Source organism: Neofelis nebulosa, chromosome 14, assembly GCF_028018385.1.
Source record: "Neofelis nebulosa isolate mNeoNeb1 chromosome 14, mNeoNeb1.pri, whole genome shotgun sequence".
NCBI classification, from domain to species: domain Eukaryota; kingdom Metazoa; phylum Chordata; class Mammalia; order Carnivora; family Felidae; genus Neofelis; species Neofelis nebulosa.
Window position 1 is genome coordinate 54,485,155 of NC_080795.1, and position 15,034 is coordinate 54,500,188.

General features: G+C 34.9%; 1 protein-coding gene across 1 annotated transcript in view; it reads left to right on the top strand.

The window, feature by feature from the left end:
• Window positions 1-15,034, top strand: part of PKHD1L1 (PKHD1 like 1) — a 159,903-nt gene that overhangs the window by 29,774 nt on the left and 115,095 nt on the right. The window contains exons 13-21 of the mRNA XM_058698855.1: window positions 1,169-1,437; window positions 3,237-3,328; window positions 6,356-6,515; window positions 6,815-6,950; window positions 7,760-7,903; window positions 9,837-9,994; window positions 10,980-11,093; window positions 13,065-13,214; window positions 14,230-14,354. Coding sequence (XP_058554838.1) covers window positions 1,169-1,437; window positions 3,237-3,328; window positions 6,356-6,515; window positions 6,815-6,950; window positions 7,760-7,903; window positions 9,837-9,994; window positions 10,980-11,093; window positions 13,065-13,214; window positions 14,230-14,354 — 1,348 coding nt within the window. The remainder of the gene's footprint in view (window positions 1-1,168; window positions 1,438-3,236; window positions 3,329-6,355; window positions 6,516-6,814; window positions 6,951-7,759; window positions 7,904-9,836; window positions 9,995-10,979; window positions 11,094-13,064; window positions 13,215-14,229; window positions 14,355-15,034) is intronic.

Sequence of the window (15,034 nt, forward strand, 5' to 3'; positions counted from 1 at the left end):
AAAAAATAAATGGGAGAGGTTAAATCCTTACTTGTCTGGAATGTTTTAAGAGTGATAACGGGATGGGAGAAAGGGGACTCAAAATTCTTTCCAGACTTTGGCCTGTGGCCAAAGTGACATCTGCAGTGATAGCACTGAGAGGCTGTGCCTGGATCTGAGGGTGTGTTTCTCATATCTTGTGCACAAAGTGAAATTGGTTTATAATTGTATCACTGGTTGGTATTTGGAGCCAAGAAAATTACATTTATCAGCCTCTTAAATTTCCTTGTTTTGGATGACATTAGAAAAAAATGACCAGTTTCAGAAGAGAATTTTGATAATCACAGTTGGTAACTTTAAAGAGAGTTGTGTATATCAGAGCACACTGCTGGTGCAGAAGTTTGAGACGCACAAACTTCTCTCTGAACAAACTCCGCTGAAGAGGAGGAGCCTTTGTTTTCTAGATCCAGCCGCTCCAGAACAGCTTAAGGCTGCTGAAAGAAGGCATGTGTCTGATTGTTGTGTTTCAAGGAAGAAAAAAGAAAAAAAGTGAGATGGCTCCCTTATGATTAGGAAAAAACTTTTAATTACAGAGTTTACATTGGCAAGTGTAGGTTAACTTTAATGATAATTCTCTCTGATTCTGTCCAAGAAGGAGATGAATTCATAGCAGATGTAATGTCAAAAAGAAGAACAAATAATGACAAATCTTAAAGCCAACACTGTCTGTTCCTTGATTACTTGTAAACCATTAGTAGAGTAACTTTTGTTAGAGTAATCAGGCAAAGGTTTTGAAATCAAATGGTCTGAACCGTGAAGTTTTGAGATTTAACTGTATAAAACAACATGAGTCATGTCATAGGTAATAATTATTATATTATTATCTTAAGTAAAGCACTAATATCTAATCCCCATAGCAACCACACAAATAGTAATATCACTCCTATTTTACATATGTAGAATCTGAGGTGCAAATATATGAAATAATCATAAATAAATTGTAGACTATCTTAACAGCACTCTAAACTGTGGATACAGGTATATGTACAGGTATGTGCAATTGTTTCGTTAACATGCATGCTCTAAAAATGTGAATAACAGTAGAATAATCTATAACTACCACCCACATAGAGGGCCATTGAGACACCACATCAAAATTCTGATGAGAATACTTTTTTGTTACATTCAGGTGGGAGAGGCCTAAAGCTTGAGCTCTGGAATAATAGTAGGCCAGTACATCTTGAAGAGATACTTGAATACAATGAGAAAACACCAGGGTACATGGGTGCCAGTTGGGTAGATTCAGCTTCCTATATCTGGCCTATGGAGCAAGATACATTTGTCGCACGCTTCAGTGGATTTTTGGTGGCTCCAGAATCTGATGTCTATAGATTCTACATTAAAGGTGATGACCGTTATGCCATTTATTTCAGCCAAACTGGACATCCAAAAGATAAGGTAAGGAAGCCATAGAATACTATTTAATATTACAAAAGCTATATGGCAACCTTTATATGTATCTCATGTATCCTAATCCAAACCAATGCATATATTAAAGAGTTTATGAGAGATATTTTCATGTGATTGGGTTCTTGGCTATTTTAACATGTGTTACATGAACTATAAAGTCATCATAGAAAACCCATGGCCTAAAAAAAAAATGCTTTCCTGTATCTAAATTTGCTCTAGGAAGGGAAAAACATGCATATTTCCTTTAAATATCATTTTAATTATGGAAGAATTATAACCATACTTAGGCAATTTGGGAAAGAGTGAAAATATTTCACTATTCTACTACATCTATTTCACTATTACTTGGTCATGACATCAAAGTCTATCATTTCTTTTTGTGTCTATTTTGTTTTTTTTTTTTATTTAAAAAAATTTTTTAGCGTTTATTTATTATTGAGAGACAGAGAGAGAACATGAGCATGGGAGGAAGAGACAGAAAGAGGAGGAGACACAGAATCTGAAGCAGGCTGCAGGCTCTGAGCTGTTAGCACAGAGCCTGATACGGGGCTCGAACTCACAAACCGCAAGATCATGACCTGACCTGAAGTCAGACTCTCAACTGACTGAGCCACCCAGGCACCCCAATTTTGTTTTTTATATACATAAGATCACACCTCCAATTTTATAGTCATTTTTGTCACATATAAATATTTTCACATTTTATTAAATAATTTACACAACACAATTTTTAATGACTGAAAAGTGTTTTATTGCATGGGTTTACTAAACCTGTATAACTTTGTGCATGTGGATAAAGTTTTTAGTTTACTTCTGACTTTTCATGACCACAAATAATACTCCGTTGAACATTAGTGTTCATTAAATTATTCTGCATTAAAAAAAATTTTTTTTTCAACGTTTATTTATTTTTGAGACAGAGAGAGACAGAGCATGAACAGGGGAAGGGCAGAGACAGAGGGAGACACAGAATCTGAAACAAGCTGCAGGCTCTGAGCGGTCAGCACAGAGCCCGACGCGGGGCTCGAACTCACGGGCTGTGAGATCATGACCTGAGCCGAAGTCGGACGCTTAACCAACTGAGCCACCCAGGCGCCCCAAATTATTCTGCATTTTAATTATTTTTTAGGAGTTTTCATAAATGTGAAACTAATGAACCAAATCAAAAGAACATTTTATGACTCCATGTACATGGCAAGATTGCCCCCCAACCTGGAGGAACAAATTTAAATTGTTGCCTGTAATATATGACTTCTAATTTTACCATAGCTTTTCAGCACGTTTCCTCCAAAGATAGTATAATCTTTCCTGATGGGAAGCCCAGAATTTTCTCAATCTGGCATGCAGACCCATTTAGTGACCTTGGCATCTTTCAGACCTACTTTTGGTGATCTCTTGTAGATTAAACCCCTAAAACCTCTCCACAGAGCAAGAGGATGTTTTATTTAACAATATCAACCTTCCTCCTGGTATATATCTTTCTATTTTCCATCGCAGTACTAATTGTGGAAAAGCTGTGGTTTGTGTGTATTTATGGTATAGTGGTTCTGATGTTAGGTAAGGGTGGAAAGTATGAAGTGAACTTTGATAAGTTTTAAACACTGGATTTCACCATGGATAACAGATCTTAGAAGAAAAATATGTAGTTTCACATTTTCTGTTCATGAAAGCTCTAGGACTGACAGAAATAATAAATGATAAACAAATGCTGAAAAGTTTATTAATAAGTTCTCCTCTCTCTCTCTCCCTCTCACTCTCTCTCTCTCTCTCTCTCTCTCTGGGATAAGGTGAAGATTGCGTATCATTCTTCCAATGCCAACAATTATTTTTCCAGTCCAACACAAAGTTCAGATGACATTCATCTTCAGAAAGGAAAAGAGTAAGGTTTTTTTAATTTTCATTAAACTGTTATGTGGTATTTAAGAACTGTAAGTTTATATCTAAAAACATTGTCAATTTGTTTTATTGGTAGAAATGATGTTATTTCATTGGCTTAATTTATAATTGGTCATTCTCTATAATTTTATTAAAAATTGCTTCTGTATTTCCAAGAATATTGACATTCATCTAACCAGGGAAATTTGAAATCTAAATATTTCTGTTGCAGAAATTATAATTTTGTGAAATTTACTTGATCCTGTTCTTAGTTTCTTACTAGGACCTTTCAGTCAATTCAGCCATCTAAGCTGAGCTCTTGAATATTTCTAGAGAAGAAACATAAAACCACATGAATTATTAACACAGCTAACATATATTTAATATTCACTGATTTAGATATTGGGCCAGGAAATTTAATACAAAAATATTCAAATCTACTCCCTACCCTTAAGGAGTATATCACTTAGTGCTGAAAGGTCAAGTCCAGGGAGAAAATGAGAGTTTCATTCAAATATGAGATACCATTCAAAAAGGCATTCAGGATTCCTGGAAAGCAAGAGGTAAAAGACATGATAAATTCAAAGTAGCTAAGTTACACGGAGATCTAAAGACTCCGTGATATCATCTTCCATTTATCATTTGTATGTGTTAGGTTTTGCTGCATAAGATACCAGCCCGCCCCCCCAAATTTTGTAACTTAAGCAACTCAATTTTGTGATTGGCCAGGCAGTTCTTTTGGTTCTGTCTACTCTAGTTGGTGATGGATGGCCTAGGATGGCCTCACTTATATATCAGGAGCCTCAGTTGGCATGGCTGGAACTTAGATATTTGGGATGTCCCACTCCACATGGTCTCTCGCCTCCCAAGAGCTACCCCAGGCTTGTCAAATTTGTGAATGGGTTTCCAGCAGTGAAGAAAGAAATTCCTACTGTACATAATCTTTTTAAAGATTCTGCTTGTATCACTTTTGCTAATATCCTATTGGCCAAAGCAAATGGCCAAATCTAGATTCAAGGGGGGTGAAGAAATAGACTTCACTTCTAGATGGAAGGATATTGTTGTTTTTTTCCCCCTTCATTCTATCACACCATCCTTCCAGATATTGACAGCACCATGAAGATCTTTTGGAACTAGACAGAGAGGGTTGGGATTAAAGGTACCTGAAAGCAATTACGCTCAGTGTTCTCACTGAAATCTTAGTAATAATGACATGGAGAAAGCGTTCCATTCTTTCTATCCTCCTCCTTCTACTATCACTTCTTTATGTACTTAAACACTTGCTTTTTTAACCAGGATCAGTGGGCCAATTCAGGGTAAATGGAACACCTAATTAATCCCTACTGCTATTAAGTGTTAATACACTTTCAGGCTTTGCCTTGGCCGTGGAAAATGCATTTAGTTTACCTGCTTGGCAGGAGCGTAGAGCTTACATGAAAGTGAGCCCTAATACATCTGCTGTCTGCTTTCTGCAAGGCAGCTTGGAATTTACACACTGATGCTTATAATGATGGCTGTGAATTTTGAAACTGAGGCCACTGTACTTGGCTTATTGCACAGTGGTCCCTAGACCTTTCCAAAGGTAGCTGCTCATTTGCCAAATTCATCCTACTCAGATAATATAGCCCCATCTCTAAGTGAATTTCTTTTTCATTACCCTGTTCTACTTTGAATCAGTTACTAATTTTTAATAATCCTTTAATCTTTAAAACTCTCTTAGTCTCTGTTATTCATATGAACAAAGAGAATTATATGTTTTACAGGACTTTGTGAAGATTAAATATGATGTCTATAAAGTTCTCAGTTTAGTGTGTGATACATAGAAAGTGCCTAATTAATATTTTTAAGCTGCTAACAGGGTACAGAATTTAATGGTTCTTCTTTGAGCACTACTTCTTTTTTTTTTTTTTAATTTTTTTTTTGTTTTATTTTATTTTTGAGACAGAGAGAGACAGAGCATGAACAGGGGAGGGTCAGAGAGAGAGAGGGAGACACAGAATCGGAAGCAGGCTCCAGGCTCTGAGCCATCAGCCCAGAGCCCGATGCGGGGCTCGAACTCACAGACCGCGAGATCGTGACCTGAGCCGAAGTCAGACGCTCAACCGACTGAGCCACCCAGGCGCCCCTGAGCCCTACTTCTTAGTATTGCCCACATTCATTTGGTAGAGCTGGCAAACAGATTCTCAGAGCAGCCAAGAGCCTGATGGAATCCTCCTGTATCAGTTCTATGAGGAGGATGACCCAGAGCCTCATCATCCTAGAAAGATGAGAGGTGATAAATGTCCCTCATTCAGTCTTTCATGAATTGTGAATATTTATTCTTCATATACAAAAGGGTATCTGTTAAACGATGTGAGGCAATTTAGAGGAACTCCCAGCTGGCCTCTCCAAAGATGGGAGCAATGGTGACATTGATTGAGATTTAAGTAGGTAACCAGTAGCTTTTCACTCACCTGTAACAGCCAGTCAGCAAATACCTTATCCTGGACATGCAATTAGATGATCCAGCTTGTTGGAGAGGCCATGATCAATCTAATCAGTAATAGTTTCCTGAAGCAGTGTTTTATTTCCCCAGTTATAACTGGAGTCATTATTCAAGGAACTAGAAAGGAACTTCCATCCCTGACAACATTTAACCACTCAGATACAAAACATGATATGTCTAAGTTTGCCTGTTATTTTCTTATACACATTAGAGTATTTAAACTCTGTATGCCTTCTGTGTTTTATGCCAGGGAGTTTGCATTATAATCTACAATGTAATTTTGTTTTAAGCTCCTTGAGGATAGGATAGGGGAATGTATTTTTTTTCAATAAATATTTATTGACAAAACTGAATGAATTAGTCACGAATGGGGACAACTCTGTATCTCTAGTGCAGATACCCTACATAATTCATTTTATTTTAAAAAAACTGCCATGAAAGTTTAATATTTAAAATCAGGGATACTACAACATAAATCATTTAATAGGGAGGTATTTTATATAGTGTTGAAATTTTATTCATTGGAAAAAATTTCATATTTTTCAGGTACTACATTGAAATCTTGCTGCAGGAGTATAGACTGAGTGCCTTTGTTGATGTTGGCTTGTACCAGTATAGAAATGTCTATACTGAGCAACAAACAGAAGATGCAGTAAATGAAGAACAAGTTATCAGATCCCAGTCGACAATTGTCCAGGAAATACAGGTTTGCTGTGAAGATAGATCTGCTTTGTAGAAAGTTAACATTCCAAGATAGCTCTGTTCAGTTATTAATTTTACTGTGGAAGATACCACTTGAGGGGAAAGCAGTCATGGAAAATTATTGACTTGTGGTTAGAAGTATCTGTATTATAAATGAAAGAGGCTGTTATTTGATAAGACTGAAACTTTAAAATATTTTATCATTTGCAGTAAAATAGAGCAATAAAGAAGCATTGAATAATTATCATGCTTTTTAAATGTGCTTTTCTATACAGTGAAGGTTTTTTTTTAACTGGGAAATAGGTTATAACATTGGAAAACTGGGAAAGAACTACTGCAAGGAGTGAAGTTCAAAAGATAACAGTAACCAGCCCATGCGTGGAAGCTAATTCATGTTCCCACTACCATTATAGATTAATCTATAACATGGAAAGAACTGGTAAGTTGCAAATAATAAAGGAGATTTCATGTCTCTTCATTTAGAGATGAAATTATAAAAATTTAGTCTAGTCTAGTTCTTTCTGGAAAATATTGTTTTGATAGTGTGCTAGACAAAGAAGCTAAAAATGTATTATGAAGAAAAACCTTTGGACTGGGATAAAAAATGGTATCAGTAAAAACAACTTCCTGGTATATACTATCATTTTCTTTTGTAATGATCACAATAAATGTATATCTAAGTGCATAGAAGGATTTTATGTATCTGTGACTCACAGGGATAAGTTAAGATAATAAGAATTAAATTCATCATTACAGAGAAGTAAATATTCCAATTTCTCAAAAAAAAGTTGTGAGATACTAATTTATCTGTTAACAAAAACATTGAGTCTCTATATTTTATAATAAACCTGAAAATATAAGTTTTCTATTTCTGTTAATTGTTTCAATAAGTAAATATTAATGGGTGATTACTGTTTTCCAAATAGCTTATATAACAATAATAACAATGGTAATAACAATGCTTATTACCATGGGAATATTAAAACAATAAAATACGATCCTGATCTTTAGGAAATTACAATCCAATGAAGTAGTCACTATTATTGAACTCAAATTACTTTCAAAACACAATTTTATTAAATGATAATATATGATACAGACTACGGGTGCTTTAAAAATTCAAATATAAGACATCAGTGCTGGCTGTGGTTAGTGCAGAAAGATTGCAACTCTTTTCTTTTTTTTTTTTTAAATTAAGGCCCCTAATCATTTGCCTTTTTATTTTTATTTTTTTTTAATTCATCCAAGTCTTGGTACCTGGTGATGCTTCTGACTTCATACTGCAATCAGCTTTAAATGACCTCTGGTCTATAAAACCAGATACAGTTCAAGTAATAAGAACACAAAACTCCCAAAGCTATGTTTACATGGTAACGTTTATATCAACTAGAGGTAAGCATCTATCTCATTTTGTACTTCTGTAAATTTTTCTCTAAGAAACAAATTTATATTCTCTAAAGCTCCACTGAAAAAATTAAAAACTCCATACTACGTGGCAATGAGAAAGAATGAAATATGGCCCTTTGTAGCAACGTGGATGGAACTGGAGAGTGTTATGCTAAGTGAAATAAGCCATACAGAGAAAGACAAATACCATATGTTTTTACTCTTATGTGGATCCTGAGAAACTTAACAGAAACCCATGGGGGAGGGGAAGGAAAAAAAAGACAAAAAAGAGGTTAGATTGGGAGACAGAATCAAAGCATAAGAGACTCTTAAAAACTGAGAACAAACTGAGGGTTGATGGGGGGTGGGAGGGAGAGGAGGGTAGGTGATGGGCATTGAAGAGGGCATCTTTTGGGATGAGTACTGGGTGTTGTATGGAAACTAATTTGACAATAAATTTCATATAATAAAAAATTTAAAAAAAGTAAAAAAAAGTAAAAATTCCATAAAATGGCAGAGAAAGAAGTGGATTCATAGCCTTGATCACTTTTAGGAGAAATAGAAAATAAATGGTCAATTTTTTTCTATTGTAATTAAAATTTTAGTCCTATTTCAAGGAATGTACAGCTTCAATGCATGAGAAACACTATATATACCATAAATGCACTATCTGTATAATAGGCTACTTCATATTTAGAAAAAATAAGCAAAGATATGAATTCTGGAAATGAGCTTTAAGTAGTTAGCATGTCTTGGGAGACACTAGTCTAACCAGATCTTGCCTGATGAAAGGATTCTGTGGTCAAATCCACATGGGAAACTGCATACCCCAGCTTATCCTTGAAGATTGACAGATCTCATTAGAATAATAAAATCCCTGAGAATTCCTACAGTGAGAAAAAAAAAAAAACATACAAAAACAAAAACTGAAAGAAAACATTTCACCTGTGTTTAAGACACCATTTACCAAAATTATTTTTACCTCTCTGTCCTTTTCAAGCAATAGCTATTAACTTCCTATTAATGTTTTGCATTTTCAAGTCTTAAAGTCAAGTTTAACGACCAAATTTAGTGTTTGGGCTATGTAGTTCAAAAATAGGTCCCTGAATATGTATGTGTTTACTTTTCTTTGGGCAATAATTATGTTCCAATTCATTGTTTATTTCTCATTTTATAAAATTGTTTAATTTGCTTGTTGGATGGAGGGCAAAGAATTTCATTTAACATGAATTGAAATTCTAAAAATTTCCCAAAGTTTAGATTGTCAAAAATGCTGTATAAATGAAGATATGGTGATCCTTGTTCTCCAAGGAATACATCTATAGTTCAGAGAGAAATTTTACAGCTTCAGCAGCCTTAAGAAATATAGTACCAAAATCATAAGTACCAAATCAAATTCTAGGACTCTACCCAACAGAGGTCAGTGGGTTTCCAATGGTGAAGCATCTTCCCAAAGCAGAGATAAATCTGAGGACAAGCCCTTATTTCTCTTAAAGTGAGATTGTATTAACAGGCCTCCCAGGCCTCGGGCTATTTCCTGGAATTCAGTTTTGTACTGTATTCATGTTTAAAGAAAATAGCAATATCCCAACCTAGCCCTCTATACTATGATAATGGTACTGGGACAAAACGAAAAGAAGTTTTGGAATATCCCACTGGTCGTTGATCTTTACCTCATGGTCCCAATACCTCCTTTTGTTTATCCCGTAATACTTTATTTTAAGCCATGGATATTGAACCTTAAATGAATAGCACTTTATCTGCTATTTTGCTGTTTCTGCTACGGCTAAATCTTTAGCTCAAATTCAAGGATCCACATCTTCCCCATTCATCCCCCTTTTTTTTGTGATAATACAATAAAACCAATTTTGTTACTCATGGATATATTGGTATTTTATTAAATTAACATCTTCAAATCCTATTTGGTACTTCATCACAGGAGACTTTGATCTGCTTGGTTATGAAATGATTGAAGGGAACAATGTCACCCTGGATATTACAGAACAAATCAAAGGAAAACCCAGTTTGGACACATTCACACTAAACTGGGATGGAATCACTTCAAAACCTCTGACCCCATGGTCATCAGAAGCTGAAGTATGCTCTTAGCTAATTTATTAAATAGAAAGCTATTTAAATATCACCTTTCTAGTAAAACAAAAGAAAACAAAATAAACCCCACACTTTAAGGAGCGGTAATATACTCTTTTACTTGACATGATGTGTTGGAGCCAACCCATAGAGAGTGGAGAAGGGAGGAAACATCACAGAGACACAGGGGATGAAAGGGGGGGTTCTTAGATCTGTGCCAACAGGATCCATTGTATCTCTGTGTGGGGCAGCTGTTTTTGTAGAAAGAATGTTTGCTTGGGAGTTATTGAATTTTGACAACTATCTACACAATGAGTTTAGGTTAATATTTGTTTGATGATTAACATCTTACTTTATCTCCTTAATTCTAAATGCTAATTATATCTGTGCTTTGCAAGAGAAGTAGATGTGGAAATTACAGGAAAACTTGTGAATAAATGTGTACCAATTCCTGTATAATCCAAGATCATTTATTATTTTTAAAATAACCATCAATACAGTCTTATAGTATCTGAATCTCTTCTTTTGAAAAACAGAATACATTGTATATTTTGTATATTGTATTTGCATATTTTGAAAAACAGAATACAGTGTATAGTTTTTTCCAGTTAATTTTGAGCTAATGGGGAAAACTATTCACTTGGAACCTGTTTAATTGAGTGCTAATTCATTTAGGTTTGCCTCATTGCCCTCTTTAAAAAAAACTACTAAACAAGTATGTCTACCTTACATAACAACGGTGTAAGCTAATGTTACCCAATTGGATGTAACTATTGTGATTCTAAAATAAAACTCTTGAAAAAGTCACTAGACACTAAAATTATTACATATTAACTTAAAATTATTTAGGAAATGATCTCATAATGATGGCTGAAGTATGGGAATTATGCAAATGTTCAATTATAACTAATTAGTGGAATGAGTAGTAATAGTATAAATGCTCTAACTCTTCATGAAAAAGAAGTTACTAAAGCTCATATTTTTAATTTAGTTTCAGGCAGCCGTAGAAGAAATGGTTACTGCCAAGTGTCCACTGCAAATTGCAAATTTTGAAGAAGGATTTGTTGTGAAATACTTTAGAGATTATGAGTCTGATTTTAACCTGGTATGGAATGTACATGAACAGTGAAACTGACCAAATAAGAATTTGTATAAATGCTTGGAATCTTGTGATTCTCTTTGGACTAACATTAATTCCTATTGTCAAATTGCAAAAATAATTTGTTACACATTTATTGGTAAGGTCTGCTTTATCATCTCCTTGCATTATAATGTGATTCATTTGTGAAATTCACCACATATGAATTTTCTCGATCAAGGGAAAGTAAGAAAGATGATGGACAATATAAGATCTATAGGGTGTTTTACTTGTTTACTTGGACGCAGAGTATATCCTGTTTCCTCGTTGGCTTCTGAGCATATAATTTGTAGTAGAGCTTCCCTTGATTTTTGAGATTACCCTCTGGTCAATTAGTAAAATACTTGTCCTTATTTCTCTCTTGGTGAGGTATAAGAACTTTTCTTTGATGTACAGTAAAGAAAATTTCAGAATACTCTTATCTTCCTAATTCTTATTTTGAAAATCCGAGGAAGCCAGATATTCACCATTTCCAAATGAATACCATAAGAATAAGGACTATATAGGCTAGTGATTTGATTCAGATCAATACCTTAGAAATGAAAATGAATCCTTAAAGATATTTATCACATGCTTTAAATCACATGCTTTAAATCTGTTTAAATGAGCAGATTTATTAGTGAAAAAACAAGGAAAATCTTTCCATTTAATTGGCTCTCATTTCAAATTAATTTAATAAACATGCATGTACTTGGGTTCTCCTATCCTGAATGTAGTGCTAGCAGCCTTGGGAATTGCACAGTAATTTACACTATGCTCTTTCCTTTCTTCATTTCCCATCATCACCCTGGCACACGTTCTTTGCTCTATCTTACTTTGATTATTTGCATTTCCCAGCACCATCTTCTTACATCCCTGCTTATTTCACTTATTTTACCCTCTCCCTGAAGCTCCTTAGTCCACCTTTCCTTTGAAATGAGTCTTGTTTATCTTTAAAGACAACTCATGTAATGCTTCCTCTGAGTTATCTTTCTTGATGCTTTATATGTGAGTTAGGCCTCTCTTCAACCTCATAATTATATAATATATGTATAATACTTCAACATCAGTATTATAATCCTTAGTTCCTTTGTCCCAAACTTCATGGGATAGGAAATATCCCATATAGGGATAGTGTTCTTCACCACTTGAACCTTGAAGATTCAACAAAAAACAAATTAACAAACAATAACCTGGCACATAGTGAACACTGAATGAATATTTGTGGAGGGGTGCCTGGGTAGCTCAGTCGGTTGAGCATCCGACTTCCGCTCAGGTCGTGATCTTGGGAGTCTGTGAGTGTGAGCCCTGCATTGGGCTCTCTGCTGTCAGCACAGAGCCTGCTTCAGATCCTCTGTCCCTGCCTTTCTTTCTGTACCTCCCTCCCTCACTCTCTCTTCGTCTCCCTCAAAATAAATTAACTTTAAAAAAATTATGAAAAAATATTTGTGGAAGGAATGAATAAATATCCCTAAGAGTTCATGATATAAGAAGAAATAGGGGCGCCTGGGTGGCGCAGTCGGTTAAGCGTCCGACTTCGGCTCAGGTCATGATCTCACGGTCTGTGAGTTCGAGCCCCGCATCAGGCTCTGTGCTGACAGCTCAGAGCCTGGAGCCTGTTTCACATTCTGTGTCTCCCTCTCTCTCTGACCCTCCCCCGTTCATGCTCTGTCTCTCTCTGTCTCAAAAATAAATAAACATTAAAAAAAATGATATAAGGAGAAATATAAGATTTAGGAAATAGCCAAATACAGGTACAAGGGATTATATGATTGTGGAGCCAAAGGAGTGATACGGGATGAGAGCATTAGACTTTCAAAGAAGAGAGAATATTTCAAGTTAAAGTGGTGTGGGAAGCAATGGATCCAAGTTGGAACTTGAACAAATTGGGTGGAGATGTGGGGGAATAAAGCAGGACAATAAGTCATGTTTTCATTTGAAATATTACTGTTTCTGTAGGAACATATTAACAGAGGGCAGAAGACAGCGGAAACTGATGCTTACTGTGGTCGTTATTCCCTGAAAAACCCAGCTGTTCTCTTTGACTCCACAGATGTTAAACCAAACAGACTACCATATGGAGACATTTTATTATTTCCTTATAATCAGGTGAACTCAACAAAATGATATGCTAATTTAATCTGTAAAATACCTTGATAATAAAATTTCCTGAAATATAAGACAGGGAAAACTGCTTGTCATGTGAAATCATGTCACATTAGACAGGTACTGTGGTTCACATTCTGGGGGCTTGTGATTTCCTCTTCTGTTGGTTTTCAAAAAAAAAAAAAATGAAAAAAATATGTAATATCATGCACACGTATTCTGCTTTATCTTATAATTTCAGAGAAAATTACTTGCACATGAATTTAAATATTAAAACAATTAAAAATGTATAATCTCCTCAATATATTTTATTTATTAAGAAGAAACAAAAATGGATAGCCATCATAGAGTGATCTTGGGTATCCAGTCAAGGAGAAGTGAAGGGAAAGCATGAGTAGAGATGGGAGTTTTAGGATAGGTATTTAAGATTGGCAATCATAGTCTTGTTTACCCTTTCTCTGGTTTTAAAATTCTCATGTTGTGATATACATCCTCAAGTTCTAAGTTCTAAATATATTCGGTATGCTTAAGATGTTGTAGACCATTAAGATTGGTATTTAACTACCATTTTACAGTGACATGCATCTTTACCTCTAAATGCTTAGTTGCATTCACATCCCAATTAATCCACTTCAGTGTTTATCTCCTCTTTGTGTGTTTGGGCTTTTACATCCACTGTAGAGTTCACTTAGAGCTGGATTTAAATTTTACATTGCTACATGACTAAAGGGAGTGAATTATTTTCATTTTTTAAGGAAACCATATCTAAGAAAACAATAAGGAATTAATCCTTAATTGTAAGGTCGTTCAACTCCACTTCCTCTTCTAGAAAATCTTTCACAATTCTTCTATACCTAATTGGCTGAAATTAATTATCCCTGTCTCTGTGTTCTGAAATATTTTGTATGGAAAATTATCAATATTTATTTACTGGATTAGGTTGAGTTAACTTGGATTGCTATAAAACAACTTAAAGCTAAGATATTATTACTGATTTCTTTTTTAATTTTCTGTGTAGTTATGTTTAGCATACAAAGGATTCCTGGCAAATTATATTGCTCTAAAATTCCAATACCAAGACAGAAGCAAGATTACTAGAAGCAATGATATACAATTTACATATAACTTTACTAATGGAAACAAGTAAGTTACATTCTGTGAATGTAAAATGGAAGTTATAATACAGTATATAACCTGAACATAAACCCACTCTTTGTTAACTTTTTAAATTTTTTTTCCACTTTTTGTTAGTTTGGGTTTTTTTGTTTTGTTTTTGAGAGAGAGTATGTATGCATACAAGCAGGAGAGGGGCAAAGAAAGAGAGGGAGAGAGAGAATCTTAAGCAGGCTCCACACCCAACATGGAGCCTAACACAGGGCTCAATGTCACAACTATGAGGTTATGACTTGAGCCAAAAATCAAGATTTGGACGTTTAACTGACTGAGCCACCCAGATGCCCCACTTTTTGTTAGTTTTTGACAAATGCTGTGCAGCATAGATCTGACTGCTGTTTTCATGCCCTCTACATTAGCATCCTAACAGAAATAATTGTGGCAAAAATAAATAGATAGATTATGAAAATAAGAATTGGTCTAGTGTTATCATCACCCATGACCATTTGGAAGGTAAAACAATGGTAAACCTTATAATTTAAGTCATGTATTATTAAATCTAATAATGTTCCCACTTACTGAAGGCAGGTAGAAAGAGACTCCTTTATCACAATATTGTCATTAAGCTTTGATCACTGAAAACAAGGTGCTTTCTAGGTGTGAGCAGAGCAAATAAAATATTTCAATGAATATTTCAAAATTAATGGAGA